At 35.9% G+C, this 21555-nt stretch overlaps 1 protein-coding gene across 2 annotated transcripts in view; it reads right to left on the bottom strand.

The window, feature by feature from the left end:
• Window positions 1-21092, bottom strand: part of LOC132723963 (KAT8 regulatory NSL complex subunit 1-like) — a 66845-nt gene extending 45753 nt beyond the window's left edge. Inside the window, exons 1-2 of one of the 2 annotated variants that reach the window (XM_060708769.1) lie at window positions 19184-21092; window positions 7958-8712 (exon numbers count right to left, since the gene is read on the bottom strand). In XM_060708769.1, the coding sequence (XP_060564752.1) occupies window positions 7958-8712; window positions 19184-20454 (2026 nt within the window). In that variant the 5' untranslated portion in view covers window positions 20455-21092. The remainder of the gene's footprint in view (window positions 1-7957; window positions 8713-19183) is intronic. The other variant, XM_060708770.1, reaches the window with a different exon arrangement.
• Window positions 21093-21555: the final 463 nt, after the last annotated feature.

The raw sequence follows: 21555 nt of genomic DNA on the forward strand, positions 1-21555 counted from the left end.
TTTACTGGGCCACCAAAATTTTTAGTCAGTGGTCCAGGTGGCCACCAAGCTTAAATGGATAGTTTTTTAAATCCCTGGAGTTGTCACGGACGGACAGGCAGACGGCCGGACAGAAAGACGGCCAAAGCGGCGACTATATGCTCAAACTTTAAGAAGCATAAAAATATATCTGTTTGCTATTGAAGACCCACAGTTAAAAGGCGCGAGTTGGAAGGAAGGCTTTTTTTTGTTATATGATTTTCACAGAACATAAGTATATTATACCCTTGGTTAAGCAGAATTCTGATGAATTGTGAAAATTTGGACATCATCATCAAAGGTGATGACAATTGACATCTATTAGACAGTAAAAAACAAAAATATATTCCCTAGTAATTATAACATGAAATTAAAAATAAAATGACTTTGTAGACATAAATTCAAGCAGTCAAATTACCTATGTGATGCAACTAATTCTGCTTAAATATTCCCAAACAACATGGAAAAATTATATTTAATTTTAATACAACACGGCCTTATTTCAATGAAATTGTTGCGATATGATCTTAAAGATTGCGCAATACTTGACACCGTGCTGTGTCTGCTAATCAAAAAAACTAGAGAGCCCAGAGGGCCCTGGATTGCTCACCTAAGAAAAAGGTCGAAAAGGTCAAAGTGTAGCCCCTTTTCACCCCAGAAGCACAATTTGAAAACAAGGTACAGCTAAATCTGAAAAAATAGTACACGGACACCAAGGAAATTTTTGTGTAAAATTATTTCAAAACTGAACAATGAATGATGTCGTTTAGATGTTGTTGTTTTCTAATTATACCTCTGGCAGCCATTTTATTAAACAGCTAATAAAAAGATGATAGAACTAGAACTGCCACTATCATGGCGTGAATACCCCCGCATACCACTTTGTCAGAATCAACAGTGGCCATTTAGAGCTCAAGGACAACCTCCCTGCCAAATCTGAGGTTACTAAGCCAGTGCATTGCTAAGTTATGTATTCTACATGCTTCAAATGTGAAAATGTCAAAATCAATACATTGCGGACAGGACATTCTTTAGTAATTGAGAAGAAAAGCTTTTTTTTTGTCAAGGTCCCTGTGACCTTGACCTTTGACCCAGTGACCTCAAAATCAATAGGGGTCACCTTATAGTCATGATCAACATCCATGCCAAATATGAAGACTGTGGGTCAAAGGAATCTTAAGTTAATGGGTGGACAAACTTTTTGAAGTCAAAGTCCCTATGACCTTGGTCTTTGATCCAGTGACCTCAAAATCAAAAGGGGTCATCTACTAATCATGATCAACATCCATGCCAAATATGAAGACTATGGGTCAAAGGAATCTAAAGTTATTGGGCAGACATACTTTTTGAAGTCAAAGTCCCTGTGACCTTTGACCTGGTGACCTCAAAATCAATAGGGGTCATCTACTAATCATGACTAACCTCAATTCCAAATATGAAGACTGTGGGTCAAAGGAATCTTAAGTTATTGGGCGGACAAGCTTTTTGAAGTCAAGGCCCCTGTGACCTTGACCTTTGACCTGGTGACCTCAAAATCAATAGGGGTCATCTACTAATCATGACTAACCTCCATGCCAAATATGAAGACTGTGGGTCAAAGGAATCTTAAGTAATAGGGCGGAAAAGCTTTTTGAAGTCAAGGCCCCTGTGACCTTGACCTTTGACCTGGTGACCTCAAAGTCAATAGGGGTCATCTACTAATCATGACTAACCTCCATGCCAAATATGAAGACTGTGGGTCAAAGAATCTTAAGTTATTGGGCGGACAAGCTTTTAGAAGTCATGGCCCCTGTGACCTTAACCTTTGACCTGGTGACCTCAAAGTCAATAGGGGTCAACTATTAATCATGACTAACCTCCATGCCAAATATGAAGACTGTGGGTCAAAGGAATCTTAAGCTATTGGGCGGACAAGCTTTTTGAAGTCAAGGCCCCTGTGACCTTGACCTTTGACCTGGTGACCTCAAAGTCAATAGGGGTCATCTACTAATCATGACTAACCTCAATGCCAAATATGAAGACTGTGGGTCAAAGGAATCTTAAGTTATTGGGCGGACAAGCTTTTTGAAGTCAATGCCCCTGTGACCTTGACCTTTGACCTCAAAATCAATAGGGGTCATCTACTAATCATGACTAACCTCCATGCCAAATATGAAGACTATGGGTCAAAGGAATCTTAAGTTATTGGGCGGACAAGCTTTTTGAAGTCAAGGCCCCTGTGACCTTGACCTTTAACCTGGTGACCTCAAAATCAATAGGGGTCATCTACTAATCATGACTAACCTCCATGCTAAATATGAAGACTACGGGTCAAAGGAATATTAAGTTATTGGGCGGACAAGCTTTTTGAAGTCAAGGCCCCTGTGACCTTGACCTTTGACCTGGTGACCTCAAAATCATTAGGGGTCATCTACTAATCATGACTAACCTCCATGCCAAATATGAAGACTGTAGGTCAAAGGAATCTTAAGTTATTGGGCGGACAAGCTTTTTGAAGTCAAGGCCCATGACCTTGACCTTTGACCTCAAAATCAATAGGGGTCATCTACTAATCATGACTAACCTCCATGCCAAATATGAAGACTAAGGGTCAAAGGAATCTTAAGTTATTGGGCGGACAAGAAAAAACCGACGGACAGCTGGACGGCCGGACAGCCGGACGGCCAAGCTGATTCCAGTATACCCCCCTTACAACTTTTTTAAGTTTTTACAATATACATTTATATATAGAAATCATCAAAACAACCTTCCTGACAAATTTCCAGGATATTTGGATCAAAACTGCAGCCACTAGAGTGTCAAAAGATTTTTCTATTTTTAGCTCCTGTGACCTAGTTATTGACCAGAGATGACCCATCTTTGAACTTAACCTAGAAATCATCAAAACAACCTTCCTGACAAATTTCCAGAATATTTCCACTAGAGTGTTAACAAGCTTTTTCTATTTTTAGCTCCTGTGACCTAGTTTTTGACTGGAGATGATCCATCTTCAAACTTGACCTAGAAATCATCAAAACAACCTTCCTGACAAATTTCCAGAATATTTGTATCAAAACTGCAGCCACTAGAGTGTTAACAAGCTTTTTCTATTTTTAGCTCCTGTGACCTAGTTTTTGACTGGAGATGATCCATCTTCGAACTTGACCAAGATATCATCAAAACAACCTTCCTGACAAATTTCCAGAATATTTGGATCAAAACTGCAGCCACTAGAGTGTTAACAAGCTTTTTCTATTTTTAGCTTCTGTGACCTAGTTTTTGACCTGAGATGACCAATCTTTGAACTTGACATAGGAATCATCAAAACAACCTTCCTGACAAATTTCCAGAATATCTGGATCAAAACTGCAGCCACTAGAGGGTTAACAAGCTTTTTCTATTTTTAGCTTCTGTGACCTAGTTTTCGACTCGAGATGACCCATCTTCAAACTCAATCTGTATTTTATTGAGACAAACATTCTGACAAAGTTTGTCAATGATCCAATCAAAACTGTGACTGCTAGACTGTTAAATATAGCTTCCTATACACCAAGTTTGATTCCTAACTCTACAGTACTGGACACGCGAAACACTCACAATTTGCGTTTTCGCGGCGAACCCTCATGCTTTATAACGCGAGCAAATTCGCGGCAACTTGAGACAATTCCCTCGAATTCGACTCGCGGTCATTTTGCCGTGAACATTTGCCCGGAATAATACATGTTACTTTGTATAATAAATGTATGTTGTACTCTATGATGTTGAAACCATTCGTATTTAAATGATATACATGTACATGTATGAAAATTAATTAGTAGATCTACATCAAGTTGTATCAAGAAAATCTTGTAATTGTTTGTAATTAAATTGTTTTATTGTCGACCAATCAACTTGCATCTTTCTACTCATCATCTACTCATCTCATGCACCTGGCATTTTTTACTCGTGAAATAGAAAGTTAAGAAAGTCTTAATTTAAGTGATAAAACATTTACAATTTTCAACAATTATAATTAGCGTATTAGACGTAATAATAAGTTACACCTGTGAACCGGTAATAAATGTCGCACTGTATTGTTCTAAAAATAGAATATGTGCGAAGGAAACAACGTATTTTAATTACATTTGTATTATTATCAAAGTAACAATTGGACAATTTGTTATCGTGCGTTCTTTGATGTAGTTCCAAATACATTTTGTAATTTTAATCTCGTTTTGTTGTTAACTAATTTTCATCCAGCACCTGATTGCTTTGTTTTCGAATACAAAATGTATACGCTGTACACTGTACAAGTTCAATTGCTAAATATTAATAAATATACATGACATTTACAAGATTTTTTTCAAAGTTTTTACTATAATATTATGTATATAGTAAAAATTAAACAAGAGGGCCATGATGGCCCTGAGGTCGCTCACCTGTATATAGGCCCCCGGAGCGGGGCCAGTTTAGTCCCCAGGGCTTTTATTTGAACAAACTTGGAAGACACCCATCAGAAGATGTTTCATGATGTTAAGTTTTTACTACACACATATAATGAAAAAGAATGACCCTCCGCCCCCCCCCCCCCCCCCCCCTTTGGCAGGGCCAATTTTAACCCAAGGGCTTTTATTTGAACAAACTTGGTAAACACCAACAAAAAGATGTTTCCTGCTTAAAATCTAACCTCTAGCTCATTGGGTTTTTTAAAAGAAGATTTTTTAAGTTTTTACTATACACATATAGTTAAAAACAATGACACCTCTGGGGTGAGGCCAGTTTTAACCCCAGGGCTTTTATTTGAACAAACTTTGTAGACACTTACTAGAAGATTTTTCATGCTTAATATCTAAACTAGCTATTTGGGTTTTTTCAAAGAAGATTTTCAAGTTTTTGCCATACACATAAATAAAACAATGGCCCCCGGGGCGAGGCCAATTTTGACCCAAGGGCTTTTATATCAACAAACTTTGTAGACACTCACTAGAAGATGTTTCATGATTAGTAACAAAACTCTAGCTATTTGTTTTTTTTTCAAAGAAGATTTTTTTTCTTAAGTTTTTGCTTTACACATATAAGGAAAATCAATGACCCCCAGGGCAGGGCAAATTTTGACCCCAGGGCCCTTATTTGAACAAATTTGGTAGACACCCATTAGAACATGTTTCATGCTAAATATCTTAGCTCTAGCTCTTTGGGTTCTTTAAAAGAAGATTTTATATGTTTTTACTATACGCATATAGGGAAAATCAATGACCCCCTGGGGCGGGGCCAATTTTGATCCCAGGGCTTTTATTTGAACAAACTTGGTAGACACTTATTAGAAGATGTTTCATGCTAAATATCTTAGCTCTAGCTCTATGGGTTCTTTAAAAGAAGATTTTTTAAGTTTTTACTATAATTATGCATATAGGGAAAATCAATGACCCCCTGGGGCAGGGCCAATTTTGACCCCAGGGCTTTTATTTAAACAAACTTGGTAGACACTTTTTAGAAGATGTTTCATGCTAAATATCTTAGCTCTAGCTCTATGGGTTCTTTAAAAGAAGATTTTTTAAGTTTTTACTATATACATATAGGGAAAATCAATGACCCCCTTGGGCGGGGCCAATTTTGACCCCAGGGCTTTTATTTGAACAAACTTGGTAGACACTCACTAGAAGATGTTTCATGCCAAATATCTAAGCTCTAGCTCTTTGGGTTTTTTAAAAGAAGATATTTAAAGTTTTTTCTTTCGGTTGCCATGGCAACCAGAGTTCTGCATGGAATTAAATTCTTTGAACAAGTTTTAAAGGTGACCACCAAAGGAACATTCCTGTGAAGTTTGGACGAAATTGGCTTAGTGGTTTATGAGATGTCATTTAAAGTAAAAGTTTACTGACGGACGGACAACGGACAGACGCCGGACGAAAAGCGATCACAAAAGCTCACCCTGTCACTTTGTGACAGGTGAGCTAAAAACCCCGGGCTTGACCAAGTAGTACTTTCTATTATTGTATTTTTGCCGTAAATTACGGCGATTCATCGCGGCGATTTTTCGTGAACCGCCATGAAATTTGGCGAACTTGCACGCGGCAATGTTTTACCGCGTAATGTCCCGTCACGTCATAGACTACACACGCGGCATAACGCGACTTTTGCGGGTTTCGCGTGTCCAGTCTTTTAGTTATTGTCTAGAAACCATTTTCTATTTTCAGTAATAGTGACCTTGACCTAGATCCCAGGGGGTCCAAATGCAATACCAACTGGGGTCTTCATATTAGCTTGCTATACACCAAGTTTGATTATAATATCTCATTCCTAACTCTAGTTATTGTCCGGAAACCATTTTTCTATTTTTAGTAATGGCAGGGCCTTTTTGCTCGTTTTGAGGATGGCGCCCTTGCCCATTTTGTGGGGAAAAAATGCGTGGTTTTCATACTTTTGGGGAAAATATCTTATTTTCCACAGGCAGTCTGTGTGTGGTTCTTTAACCATATATACTATAAATAAAAGACTTATTTAAATCACACATTTGGGTGGAAATGTAATATATTTGCATATTTTCCTCCAAACACACTTAAGGAGCTTTCTGTCCAACATAAGTTGGAGATTTTTTTTACAGATCAATTTATTGCCACTTTATATTTGCCCAAGAATACCTTGACTCATATTTCCTAATAATAGGAAATTTACGTAGGACATGAGTTCTTGATTTGATTCTGAGGGAACATTATTATCAGTTCCCACTGTATCACTGTTACTTGCACTGTTGTGCTAGACTCGCTATTTCCCACACTTGGGCATGTTGTGCTACTCGGACACATGAACATGCGAGTGGATACATGTATTGGATTTTCTTGCACTTACAGGAAGGTCAACAATTCGTCCAATTTTTCATAAACAATAACAAATGTCTCTCAATCGTATTTTCTTCTTGTTCTGTGACATTGTTTACATTTGCGACATCGTAAATCGTTCGCCGTATTGTCGTAAAAAAAATCACGTGTGCACTAAAAAATAAGGCAGCGGGGTTTTCCCATGTTGCTTTTAGAAAGTTGCAAACTCAGACCGAGGCTGTGAGTTAACATCAATTGTATTGAAACAAGGTATCCCTCTTGTGGGTAATTGAAAAATTAGCTTTCATTGGACAAAAACAATGATCTATTTTTAAACAAGAAAGTTTAACAAGTTTAACAAGTTTTTTTCTTCAATTAAACATTTCTTTGAAAGGGGAAATCTTCCCAAGAAGGGAATTTTAGACTGTTTTTTGGGGAAAAAAGGTAGTAAGTTGGCTTGGGGAAGTAGCCGGATACCGGCTACAGTAAAGAAGGGTAAAAAGGCCCTGAATGGTGACCTTGACCTTGATCCAAATGCAATATCAACTGGAGTCTCCACATAAGGTTGCTATATACAAAGTTTGATTACAATACCTCATTCCAAACTCTAGTTTTTGTCCGGAAACCATGATGTGGACCGACCGACAAGCTGACTCCTATATACCCCCCCTAAACTTCGTTTGTGGGGGTATAATGAGCTAAAAAGCTTCAGACAAGCTTAAAGCTTGCCAACAGCAATGGGAACGTCGCCATGACTGTAACAATACCTCTATTTTTTCAAATGTTGCAGCTACTGTGTAGCAGGAGACACAACAATCATTAACAGGACAAAACAAGTTTTTTTATTCAAGTGCCCTAAATCATTCAATCAGAAAACTTGTATTATATGCACATGTACTTGAGCAACCGATCAATCATGTGACCTTGACCTTTAGCCCCTCAACCCCAAAATCAAGAAGTGTCTTCCTTGAAAGACCAATACACCTATGAAGTTTAGGATTATAGGCAAATGCGTTGGCGAGAAATGTTGTTTTTGAAATAATGCTGAACTGACTGACATCTACAAAGCAATGTCCCTTCTTCTTCAAAGGGGGTCATAATGAATAAGCTACTTTCTTTAACTAAACATCAACCTTTAAATATTTTAACAAACAGATCCTCACCTTGTGGGAAAGACAGTACAGGATGAAAAGCTGGATCCAACAAGGACACCTTCTCCATAATAGGCATACATTCTGCATCAAATTTTTGTACATTATTATATCGACCCCCACACATGGGGCATGGCATCACAGGAGGGTAACATAAACATTTCACACTAGATAAACGTGCTGCTTTGTGATTTACTTGATGTAAGCCAGCAGTGTAAAGAAGTTTACGTTTTCTATAGAATTTTACTGGTCTACATCTTGCTGCAACACAAGAAGCATCTAATGGCTGACCAAAAACTGGAGAATTCTTTCCACTAGAATTTTCAATTGCTGCCTTTTCATTTGTTCCTATCTGCAAAGAAAATACATTACTGGATGAGTCTTGATGGGATCCATCCACAAGTCCATTCAAAGATTTTGCAGAATTCTTATTCATATTGCCCAGTCCTGCAGAATGGGCTGGTGAAAGACTATTTCCAAGAGATTGGGACAACTTTGAAGCTTGCTTATTTACATTGATCATTAATGTTGCAACACTTGCTGGTGAGGTATCATGCAACATTTTAGATGCAGCATCCCCATTTGGTCCTAAAGATGAAGTTGAATCACATAAACTTACAACACCTTTACTAGTTCTAATTGTTTTATAGATTTCACTCTGCTGTCTAATACGATATTCAAGATCTGAAACTTGTGCTTGTAACCATGTCCATCTTGCCACTATAGCTGCTCTATCAACAGACCATTTCCACTCTGCACGTTTATATCTGAAATATAAAGTCAATTATCACCATTTTGTCCAACTTGAAACCATACTTATTTTCACCCAATATTAGTATTCATTATGGTTCACATGGATTGGAAAGGGTTTTTTATTAATCTTGTTCTTTTGTTTTTGTATAAGAGATGGACTCAAAATTAAGTAATTTTACTAAAGAAAGACTTTTTCAGGTATGTAGAACTGACTAACAATCAATTAGACAGAAAGAATAGAACGGTGCTTAAGAAAAGGTAAATTATCTGAGTTGCGGTATTCAAGGAGCTAAACTGAACAACATATATGTGATGAGGATAAATGAGAAGGCTCTCATGAGTGTTGCTCATAATTGCCACTGTTGTTTTTCAAACAAGAATTTGTAACAGAGTTACCAACGTCCCCAGCCCTGGGAGTTATATATGAAGCATAAAATTGTGCTATTTCAAAAAATTAAGGTATGGATCTCAGGACATTCAGTCCAAAATTATGATCAATGCTAGATCTGCAAATGTAACAATAAATTTGTTAAAAAAATAAAATTAAACACGGAATTTAAAAATCTATCATGTTAAGCTTTGACCTCTAAGTGTGACCTTGACCTTGGAGGTAGGGGAGCAGGTGTTGTGCATGACATAACGTCTTATTATTGAGACTATTTGTGCCAAGTTTTTTCAAAATCCCTTGAACTATGAAGAAGTTATAGATAGGACACAAAATATACCCTATAACAGACTACGTAAATCTTTGACCTCTAAGTGTGACCTTGACCTTGGAGGTAGGGACACAGATGTTACGCATGACATATCATCTAATCATTGTGACTATTTGTGCTAAGTACTTTCAAAATCCCTTAATCTATGAAGAAGTAATGGACGGGACAAAAAATATACCAAATAACAGACTCTGTTAACCTTTGACCTCTAAGTGTGACCTTGACCTTAAGAGGTAGGGGTGCAGGTGTTGTTCCTGACATATTGGCTTATTATTGTGACTATTAGTGCCAAGTTATTCCAAAATCCCTTGAACTATGAAGAAGTTCTAGATTCGACACAAAATATACCCTATAACAGACTATGTTAATTTTTGACCTCTAAGTGTGACCTTGACCTTGGAGGTAGGGATGCAGGTGTTGCGCATGACACATCCTCTTATTATAGTGACTATTTGTGCGAAGTATTTTCAAAATCCTTTGATCTATGAAAAAGTTATAGACCTGACACAAAATATACCCTGTAACAGACTATGTAAGTATTTGACCTCCAAGTGTGACCTTGACTTTGGAAGTAGGTGACTGGTTTTTGCGCATGACACATCATCTGATTATTGTGAACAATTATGGCAAGTATTTACAAAAGTCCTTCAATAAGAAAGTTATGGACCGGATACGACATATACCCTCAAATAGACAATGTTGACCTTGAATGTGCAAGTACGACCTTGACTCGAAGGTAGGGGTCTGGTTGTTGCGCATGACACATCGTCTTATTATAACAAACATTTGTGCCAAGTAATTTCAAATTCCTTTGATAAATGACAAAGTTATGGACCGGACACGAAATATACCCTGTAACAGACTATGTTAATATTTGACCTCCAAGTGTGACCTTGACCTTGAAGGTAGGTGACTGGTTTTTACGCATGACACATCGTCTGATTATTGTGAACAATTATGGCAAGTATTTACAAAATCCCTTCATAGATAAGAAAGTTATGGACCGGATACGACATATACACTCAAATAGACAATGTTAACCTTGAATGAGCAAGTACGACCTTAACCCTGAAGGTACGGGTCTGGTTGTTGCGCATGACACATCGTCTTATTATAACAAACATTTGTGCCAAGTAATTTCAAATTCCTTTGATAAATGACAAAGTTATGGACCGGACACGAAATATACCCTGTAACAGACTATGTTAATATTTGACCTGTGTGACCTTGACCTTGAAGGTAGGTGACTGGTTTTTGCGCATGACACATCGTCTGATTATTGTGAACAATTATGGAACGTATTTACAAAATCCCTTCATAGATAAGAAAGTTATGGACTGGACACGACATATACCCTCAAATAGGCAATGTTGACCTTGAATGAGCAAGTGCGACCTTGACCCTGGAGGTAGGGGTCTGGTTGTTGTGCATGACACATCGTCTTATTATAATAAACATTTGTGCCAAGTTATTTCAAATTCCTTTCATAAATGACAAAGTTATGGACCGGACACGAAAGTGTGACGGACGGACGGACGGACGGAGCCTATTTCTATATCCCCCTTTTTTCTTCGAAAAGGCGGGGACAGTAAAGTAGGGAGAAGTGTAGGGATCACAGGTAAAGGCCATTTCTAACAGCCCTGCTGTTGGGTTAACCCGTTTAGCAATGTGGTTGTTTGTCTGCCTTATTTTCTAAGAGGTAATTTATTTATAACCCTCCCATATTAGATGGTAATTATGCATGTGTGGTCACCCAGTGTTAAAAACCATGAGGTTATAGTCACAGATCTCAAAGATTTTTAAACTAGACATGTGTTGCAACACAATGCAGCCAAAATTTCAAATGTTATAATGATATTTAGGGCCTAAAATAAAATTTAATTTGTTTCCCCTTCCCTACCTACCCAACAAATTGCCGCTACCCAAAATATTTTTTGAGGTTCTTAGGGGATGGAAGTATTTCTTTTTCAGAGTACAATTGGTACAATCTAATCGATATTTTTGCCGCTAGCAGTTAATAAATTTGTGCAGATATGTCAGTTGTAAAGAAAGGGTTTATAAATGTATGTAAAATTTTAACTTTTGAAATTTAAATTTAAATTAAAATTTTAATACTTAAAAATAGTTAAATTAAATACAATTTTCCCAAACTATTATTTTTAACACAAAATAAAAAAATAATTTTCCTACCTACCTACCTAACTGTTGAGTAACTCTAATTTTAATGGGTCGGGAAGGGGAAAGAAACTATTTTATTTTTGGTCTAGTTCCAAATTTGTTTGCATAAATCACTTTTTCATTCTATATTCTAAGTTCAAGGCCCTTCAACTATTCAATGTTTACACACATCATTTTTATACAGGGCTTCAGGTAATGGACGTTTGGGAGTCATTTACTCCTTGGTTTTGCCTTGTGACTTTTTTTATACTTTTTTTTTTTTACGTATAAATGTGATTTCCCAAAATTTTGGAAATTTTAAGGAACCCCGGGTTTTAATAAAATTAATTTCAAAAAACCCCTTTTAAAAACTTTTCAGTTTTAAACCCTTTTTGGGAAAAAGGGGCATTTTTTGTGCAAAAGGGGTTTAAATTTTTTTTTTATAACCCTCCCTTTTTAGATGATAAACCAAGTGTGGTCAACCAGTGTTAAAACCATGAGGTTATAGTCACAGATCTCAAACATTTTTAAACTAGACATGTGTCGCAACACAATGAATGCGCTCCCACATGCAGCCAAAATTTCAAATGTTTTTATTAAATATATTTAGGGCAGAGCAACAGATAAGGTGCGTATTTGCGTATTTACGCAATTAATTTTATAAAATACGCAATTGATTTTTTTAGAATGCATATCAAAACCCATTTAAATAAATAAAATACTCAATTGTCTTCAAAACCCACGCGTATTGTCAGTTTCATCACCGCAAAATACGCTGGTAGTTTTGGACAAATTATATGGATATGCATCCTATCCGAATATCATCAAATCAAATGCTAACTATAAATCAACGGTCTCTGGTCTTCGATGGTCCCCGGTTTCCAAAGACCGGCGAAACAATATCAACAAGCAATTATCATAGTATTGCAAGCAATCCATAAGTCCCCTACCGGTTAGAACTAGTGATGGAAATCGGTTGAAATTTGTCCCAATCGATCATCGGTTCAGTCGGATGGGACATAATCGATAACTTTTCGAATAAAGTCGCGTTAAAAAGAAATAGGGCAGTAACATTTCTTCACAAGGCACTTGATTATATTCAGTAACATGAACTTATTTAGCACTTTTTAACACAGTTTTTTAACCTTATATAGTCATAATTTCACAAAATAGATTTTTTTTGCAATGGATGTCAAATAATAACATTCAAATCACATTATATTACTATTGTTTACATCACTTATTGAGCCTGTTCAACTCCAAATTGTCTCTGAGATGATTTTTTGCGGTCGGCGAGGTGTTCCTAAAAGAAAATAACTGTCAGAATTAATTACATTTGATTTTTAAACATTTTCGACGACGTCGCGGAACAAATTTTAGTGAATCGATTATTGTCGCTTTAAATAACAGTAACTAATTATCGACGACTTGCGACAATCGGAACATCACTAGTTAGAACCCCAGCAACATTCTGATGGGCCATTGGCCATTCAATTTTACCAGTGAATGAATGACATGAATGAACTTAAATCTTTTGCGTTCTAGGTTTGTCTATATCACAGTAATGTGTTAAGTTTCCCTGCCTAGTATTGAAATTATGTTTATACAACAGATAATCAAAAGGTCCAATTTTCTCAGTATGAATAAGAATAACAAATGTTTCAACTTTTCTCTTTTTTAAGTAAATTTGTTGGAAAAAATCTCCAGACTGCCATCTACCCATATTTTAAGTTTCATTAAAATATTTCAGTACTTTTTGAGTTATCAATGGATCCAGTTTATGTTTTTTAAATTTGCCATATTTTCAGACTATTAGAGCTGTCATTGATTCAATGCAAAGCATATCAACGATATATCGATATCAAGTAACTAAAATCAACGATACATCGATAATATCCTATACTCACTTGTCTGTCATTCATTTTCATACCTGTTTCAATGATTTCAGTCAAAAACATGTACTGTACAGTGTCTTGTCCACTGCTTGATTTTTTATCGACAATATTTTTTGTCACCATTGCTATGAAATAATTCCACTATCAGGGCTCATCCTGGGGGGAAATTTTAGGGAGAAGTGACTTCCTCGCGAAAATTAGGGAGAAGGGAAACAACCCAATGTGTATGCATTAACATGCATGGCTATACATCCTTTAATTATAATATAAACACAATTAACATCACTTATAATATTTCTCCAGTTTATTAATGAAAAGTAGATTAATTAGTAGTAGATCTGGCAATGGCATCTAAATGTTTTTGAGCTGCAAATATGAATATAAAAAAATATTTTTGATATCTATTGATCAGCTATTGATAAGCTTTCTCTAAATATGTGTTTATTTATTTTCATGTACATTTGTTGATAAAAATGTGTAAGAAAAGATAATTTCATATTTTTTCTTTCCTCACTTTTATTAGAAGCTGAAGTCACTTGGATATTGATTAATAAACTCTGTTCTTTTCTGTTCTGGTAACAGAAATTTTTTTGAAAGTCCTGAATGTTGTAATGTCAGATCTTATATGCATATAATTATGCTTATAAAACATTTTTCAAACACAAAGAATATTTAAAATATGTACTACAAACATTTGTGCACATTATATTTGATCACTAAAATTACATACATTCATTTCTTATTGAAAAAATTTGACTGAGAAATTGTAGAAAATTAATTTCTAATTACCTCCCTTTATTTTCATGAAAATGTTAAAATTCGGTATATCTTTATAAATAATGCTTTTTAAAATTTACAATATTGATAAATCTTTAATCTGAGCGTCATATTACGACATTAAAACAAATATGTATATTGAAACAATCTTGACAAATTTTGTTGTTATATACGTTACATGATATACGACCGATATGTACTGTAGTTAGCCGGGATGTCTTGCCCACGTGCATAAACTGTGTCAAATTTGGCATTTCTACAAAGAGAACAATGCCAAACACCCCCACTGTCTACAACATACCAATCGCAAAATTTTTGCGAAATGGTTTTCTTAAATTTTCGCGTAGGTGTATCAGAATCAGTAACTTTCTTTTACTGCTAGGTTTGGGCATTTCGCCGTGTAGCCATGACGTGTCAGAGCGACATAACAATTTTACAGTAAAAATTTGATGTTAACAGACTGAAATCATTCAAAACTATATAAGTTTTTAATCCGGTCGCTGATCATTAATGAAAATTCAAATTGATTATTTTTAATTGACTAACAGTTTTGTAATAGCCGTGAAAAATCCATTGCACATCGCCTTTACTCGGGTTAAAAACCCACCATCGAAGTGCATCGTGTATATCAATTAGGGAAGATTGCACGTGTTTAGATAATCGGGGAAAAAACAAATGTATAATTATCGCCAAATCCCGTATTAAACTCGCAAAACTATCACACAATTATACCGTTTCGGGCCGATGCTCTCATTATTTACTGTTTAGAGTAGGCGGTCTATCGCTTCGCTTACAGGTAGAAGGGTAGTATAAAGCGCCGCTCTGATTGGATAATGATAATTAGCGGTCGTCATATGGGCGGATACAATCTCTGATCTTTACATCGCTAAGTAATTACTATTTGGGAATTAAGATTTTATCAGCGATGTTGACTTCTCTTTGATCAATCGGAAGAGCGAAATTGGAATATACACGGCGAAATTTTCGCCTGAATCGCCCTTCCGGATGAGCCCTGCACTATATAACAAAAGCATCACATTTGATATAAATAATTGTTTCTACATATATTTTGGGTGAATTGTATAATTTCTAGACATTTAATTTATAAGTCAAAAGTATCGATTTTTTAAAATGTGTATCGATTATTGATCGACAAAAAAATATCAACGATACATCGATATTGTCGATATCGATGACAGCTCTACAGACTATTAGTTGCCATAGCAACTAGAATTTTCAACATAGGAAGAAAAGAAAAAGACGTGCATAATCTCCATACTGCCATCTATCCATATATCAAGTTTCATTAAAATATTTTCAGTACTTTTTGAGTTATCACTGGATCCAGTTTATGTGTTAAATTTGCCATATTTTCAGACTATTAGTTGCCATAGCAACCAGAGTTTTCAACATAGGAAGAAAAGAAAAAGACGTGCATAATCTCCATACTGCCATCTATCCATATATCAAGTTTCATCAAAATATTTTCAGTACTTTTTGCGTTATCGCGGGATCCAGTTTTGTGGACGGACGGATTGACAGACAGACCGACGGAGGGTAAACCTAAAGTCCCCAGGGCTTTTTTTCACAGGTTGGGGAAGCAGCCCAGCCCTTAATTTTGGGGGAAAATTACACGGTATATTTGCAAAAGGGGAAGAAAAAACTTGATGTAAATTCAATTTTTGGGGAAAACTGCATGATTTTAAAGAAATTTTCTTTGGGGAAGCAGCCCTATACCGGCCCCTGTTATAGAAGGTAAAAAGGTCCTGGTCCCCTCCGGTGAAACCGGTAGGGGACAAATAAAGCAAGAGACTGTTGATTTATATATTAATCTACTCAGGTTGACGGTCTTTACAGACCGCCAGAGACCTTTGATTTTGCGGGGACCATCAATAAGTAGGTCCCAGCTGTATCAATAGACGCTTTGAAAGCAATATTGCGTCGTACAAAAGGGGACGAAAGAAAAAAATGATTTTAAACAAGCATTTGATAGTATTGTGGGCAATACAGTAGTCCCCTACCGGTCCCTCAAAAAGTTCTTTAATTGTCATACACTCCTGTGTATTGCCATTTATAATAATATTATAAATTATGTTTATACAACCTTGTCATATTATTACGATGTGGGATTTTAAAGTAAATCCTATAAGGAATGAAGAAGTTGAAGTGAAAATACCAGCTTCTCGAAAAAAATCTAAGTTCAAGGGGGACATAATTCTGGAAATAGTCTTGCTGGAGTATTTAACCTTCTCAAAAATGTCGAGTGATAATAAGAAACATATATATGAAGTTTGAAGTAGATACATTAGGAAATTAAGAAGTTATTTAAAAAAGACAACATTTTTTCCCCTAAAAATCTAAGTTCAAGGGAGGTAATACTGATATTTTTTGTGCTAGAGTTATAAACCTTGTCACATATGATGTGGTTGATGACCAGAAACTTATATTTAAAGTTTGAAGTAAACACCTTAAGAAATAAAGAACATATAGTGAAAAAGCTGAAAAATTTAAATCAGAAATCTTGAAATTCAGGCTATTTGTTGCCATAGCAACCAGAATTTTCAACATAGGAAGAAAAGAAAAAGATGTGCATAATCTCCAGGCTGCCATCTACCCATATTTCAAGTTTCATAAAAAATATTTTCAGTACTTTTTGAGTTATCACTGGATCCAGTTTATGTGTTAAATTTGCCATATTTTCAGACTATTTGTTGCCATAGCAACCAGAATTTTCAACATAGGAAGAAAAAAAAAAGACGTGCATAATCTCCATACTGCCATCTATCCATATATCAAGTTTCATAAAAATATTTTCAGTACTTTTTGCGTTATCACGGGATCCAGTTTTGTGGACGGACGGACTGACGGACTGACAGACTGACAGACAGACAGACAGACGGACAGACAGACAGACGGACAGACAGACAGACAGACGGACAGACGGACGGAGGGTAAACCTAAAGTCCCCTCCGGTTAAACCGGTAGGGGACTAATAAAACAGTTGTAAATAATCAAAAATCAGTCAGAAAAAGAACTTGTTAAAAATATTTTGAACTGTTTTTTTTTATGTTTGTAAACAAAAGTAACTGGCACATTCGGGCAATCTGACATGTAAATAATAATAATAAACAAGAGGGCCATGATGGCCCTGAGGTCGCTCACCTGTATATAGGCCCCCAGAGCGGGGCCAGTTTAAACCCCATGGCTTTTATTTGAACAAACTTGCGAAAACACCCATTAGAAGATGTTTCATGATGTTAAGTTTTTACTACACACATATAATGAAAAACAATGACCTCCCCCTACCCTCCTCCCCCCCACCCCCCGCAGGGCCAATTTTAACCCAAGGGCTTTTATTTGAACAAACTTGGTAGACACCCATAAAATAATGTTTCATGCTAAACATCTAAGCTCTAGCTCATAGGGTTTTTTTAAAGAAGATGTTTTAAGTTTTTACTATACACATATATTAAAAAAACAATGACACCCCTGGGGCCGGGCCAGTTTTGACCCCTGGGCTTTTATTTGAACAAACTTTGTAGACACTTACTAGAAGATGTTTCATGCTTAATAATTAAACTCTAGCTATTTGGGTTTTTTTAAAAGAAGATTTATTTAAGTTTTTGCTATACACATAGATGTAAGGAAAATCAATGACCCCCGGGTGGGGCCAATTTTGACCCCAGGGCTTTTATTTGAACAAACTTGGTAGACACCCATTAGAACATGTTTCATGCTAAATATCTTAGCTTTAGCTCTTTGGGTTCTTTAAAAGATTTTTTAAGTTTTAACTATATGCATATAGGGAAAATCAATGACCCCCTGGGGCGGGGCCAATTTTGACCCCAGGGCTTTTATTTGAACAAACTTGGTAGACACTCATTAGAAGATGTTTCATGCTAAATATCTTAGCTTTAGCTCTTTGGGTTCTTTAAAAGATTTTTTAAGTTTTAACTATATGCATATAGGGAAAATCAATGACCCCCTTTAAAATGCGTTGTTGACAACAGAATTTTAAGTTTTCAATGCAATAAAATGGAAATATATTGTATTTTTATGCTCAAAACATCCTCTTTCTAAATATCAAATGTTTGCACCTCTATTCTTTCACGCTTAAATTTTGACATACAAGCGTATTTTCATTTCGTTATGCGTAACTTTGACGCACGAATTTTGAAAGTGATGCGTATTTTAGATTTGCTATGCGTATTTAACGCTTATACGCATGCTATCTGGAGCTCTGTTATCTGTAAAATATTTTCACCAATTGAGAATTTTAAACATGTTTAAAAATCCCAATCGGTAACTTTTCACCGATGAAATTTATCTTTCCTCAATAGCAGTTGATAGGTGGAAAACAGGTGACCAATAGGTGATATAATTTGGCTAAAAAAACTATCAATCAATCACCGATGGCTCTGTGTAACTGGGGTGTTAGCTCTAGCTCTTTGGTTTTTTTTAAAAGAAGACTTTTTTAAGTTTTTAATATATAAATATACAGACAATTAAAGGTCCCCCTTACCTACCCGGGAACGATTTGTAAACAACCTTGCTTAACAGTAAGTCTTACAGTAACAGGCATAAAGGAAAACATTTTTTGGCAGTTAGTTGCAATAAATGATATTCATTGCAGGCAAATTCCGGCAGCCGTATGGGGGAAAATTTTGGCTTTGAGGAGGGGAAAAACATAATATTTTGAGGGAGGAATGGGGCTGAATTTCGCCTAATATTTTGGTGAAAAAACACTGGCTTATTATATACGACACCTGTCACATTTTTATCAGCAATTTTAAAACGTTTACACCTGGAATCGGTCTTACCATATTTGACAGTAACTACACGCAACATGAGTGCCCTGAGTATGTATCCCAGCCTCTGGTCACACAAGCTAAAGAGCATTTTACTATCAAAATTAAATTATCTCTAGTGTTTATACTTACAATGGCATTGGTACTTTTTTGTCAGATATTAATGGACAATCCTCCCATTCCTCACAACTTTCACCACCAGAACTGCTTTCTGTTACATCAGTATCAACAACATCACTCCAGTGGCGCAAATTTCTCCTCAGCTGACTTGATTTTTTTTCTGACTCTGATGATACACTCTGGTCCATAATCAAAACACTTTTTTTAGAATCACATTTTTTACTTGCTTCAAATGCATGTTTTGGCTGAGAAGCTTGGAGTTTACGGACCAAAGTGACCAAATTTGATGTTGACAAGTTTTTCACATCACTGCTGTTAAATAAGGTGTTTGGAAGATCACCAAATGGTCTGATGGCTTTAGAAGCAGCAGATTGTAAGTTATGATGCTGAAAATCAACAAAAGCCTTAAGCTGTAGCTTAGCTTGTGATTCCAAATGTTTACCCTGAAGTCTTCGTAACCTTCTCATGAGAAATTGGCACCTCCTTTCAAGAAGATATTCTTTCCTTGTTAATTCTTTAATATTGATAGGCTTTACCTCAATGCTCAATTCCTGTGGAACAACATGGATTCTATTTCCATAGCTTACTTGTATGCCACTCCCCAATGTATTTCGATCAGGAACTGGTTGAGAAGTTGTCACAACATTTAAACACATTTTCGGTGACTTTCTTAAATCAAGTGCAGTGTTTTGAGAATCTTGTACTTTATTGGAGTTAAATGTATTTGTATGTGTATAATTTAAGCACTTATTTAAATCACTGTGTTTGCTTGAATGTCCATTCAAAGGTTTTTCACTCACTAATATGTTTCGCTTTAAAATGTGCAGATCTGATCTTGTTTCATTTTCAGAAGGTTGATTCATTTTCTTTTCTAACACCTTCAAATGATGATCGATTTGAGTATCTGCTTCAGACTTTGCTAATGCCAGTTGTTCAAGTAGGTCTTGAAAATTTGGAGGAAGTCCCAAGCTATGCAGACCCTTTTTTATGTGTTCACTCAGTACTCCTTGAGAAGAATCAGTGTTTCCTTGTATAGGTTTCAAAAGCCCCCTAGCTGTGTTTTGCAATTCTGATGAAAGTGATCTTGAGATTTTTTCCTTCACTGATGAAATGTCTGTGTTTGACAATTTTTTACTACAGAGCTTTTGAACTCGTGCTGGACAATCTGACACCACTGGTGGTGGGCTACCAGGCAGCTGTATTCTAGACTGGCTGGTTGATTCCGTAAGAGCAGGAGCCATGGCCGCTATACAACATAGTCTCAAGGACACAGTTGGTGACATGTATATTTCATGCTTGAAAGAACTTGACTAGGCAGCTCATTTCGCACAGGCAAAAACCCGGTCTGTAAATTTCAAAACAAAGCTAACAACAACAATCATCCATAAAATGATGTAACAATACTAAAGTATAAAATATACACTTGTCGAAAAATATAAATGAATCTATGACCTAAACAATAAACACGTGACGTTATTATGATGAGCAAGTTCACACGCACTTTGCACTGTAAAAATTGAACTTCTCTTTACAAGATTAAATTTCTTTCGATTTAAATGGCTTTTGCTAATTCTCGTTTCTCCTTTTTACTTTCATAAATGTCATGTTAAACCAAAGAAATCGAGAAAATCACTGAACAAGTCATAACCACGTGACCTGGGCCACGTCCATTTTACGATGTACCATCGATTGTTTCCTCGTTTATCATACTCCACCGTTTTTGCAATTAATCCAATACTATGTCATGAATTATAAGATAAAAATCACAGTAAATTTATTTCATGAATCGTGCGATATTTAATCAACCATTTTTGACTTTGGTTTCGACTGAAGCTGTATTGTGTAAAAAAATATTGAGCTCTATTTCACATCGAAGATGGCGTACTGTGGTTTTCACCTCATAACAAAAATGCGGGACAATCGTAACGTTTACAACCATCAATAAAGCTATCCCTCTGAGATTCTATTAGGTGATTGGTTAACATACTATACGTAGCCATTCCGTTATATACCAATTACCTGCGTTTTAATTCACGATAACGCATATGGATTACTGGATTTAATAGTTTGATAAAAAAAAAACACTTTCTTTTTATTTCAACATTTATGATCAGTGATTTTTAAAACACAATTTAAATTTCTTGCTGTAAAGAACTCTCAACTTCTTGTCTTTTTATTAAAATATACAAAAGCACTGATAGAAAAAGGAATATTTCATGATTGTGCTTACTGAAAGTAATCAAAGTGCTGAAAGCACTGGATTCGATGGTCAAGAAATTTAGAGCTATATTTAAAAAAGCGGTAAAATTCTATGCCAGGTTTTTATGGGGCTCATAAATAAATATAATATTTCTGGGGAAAATGAATAGGAGTGGTATTGTGTC

This window comes from Ruditapes philippinarum, unplaced genomic scaffold, assembly GCF_026571515.1.
Source record: "Ruditapes philippinarum isolate M1 unplaced genomic scaffold, ASM2657151v2 ctg329_1_1_1_1, whole genome shotgun sequence".
NCBI lineage: Eukaryota > Metazoa > Mollusca > Bivalvia > Venerida > Veneridae > Ruditapes > Ruditapes philippinarum.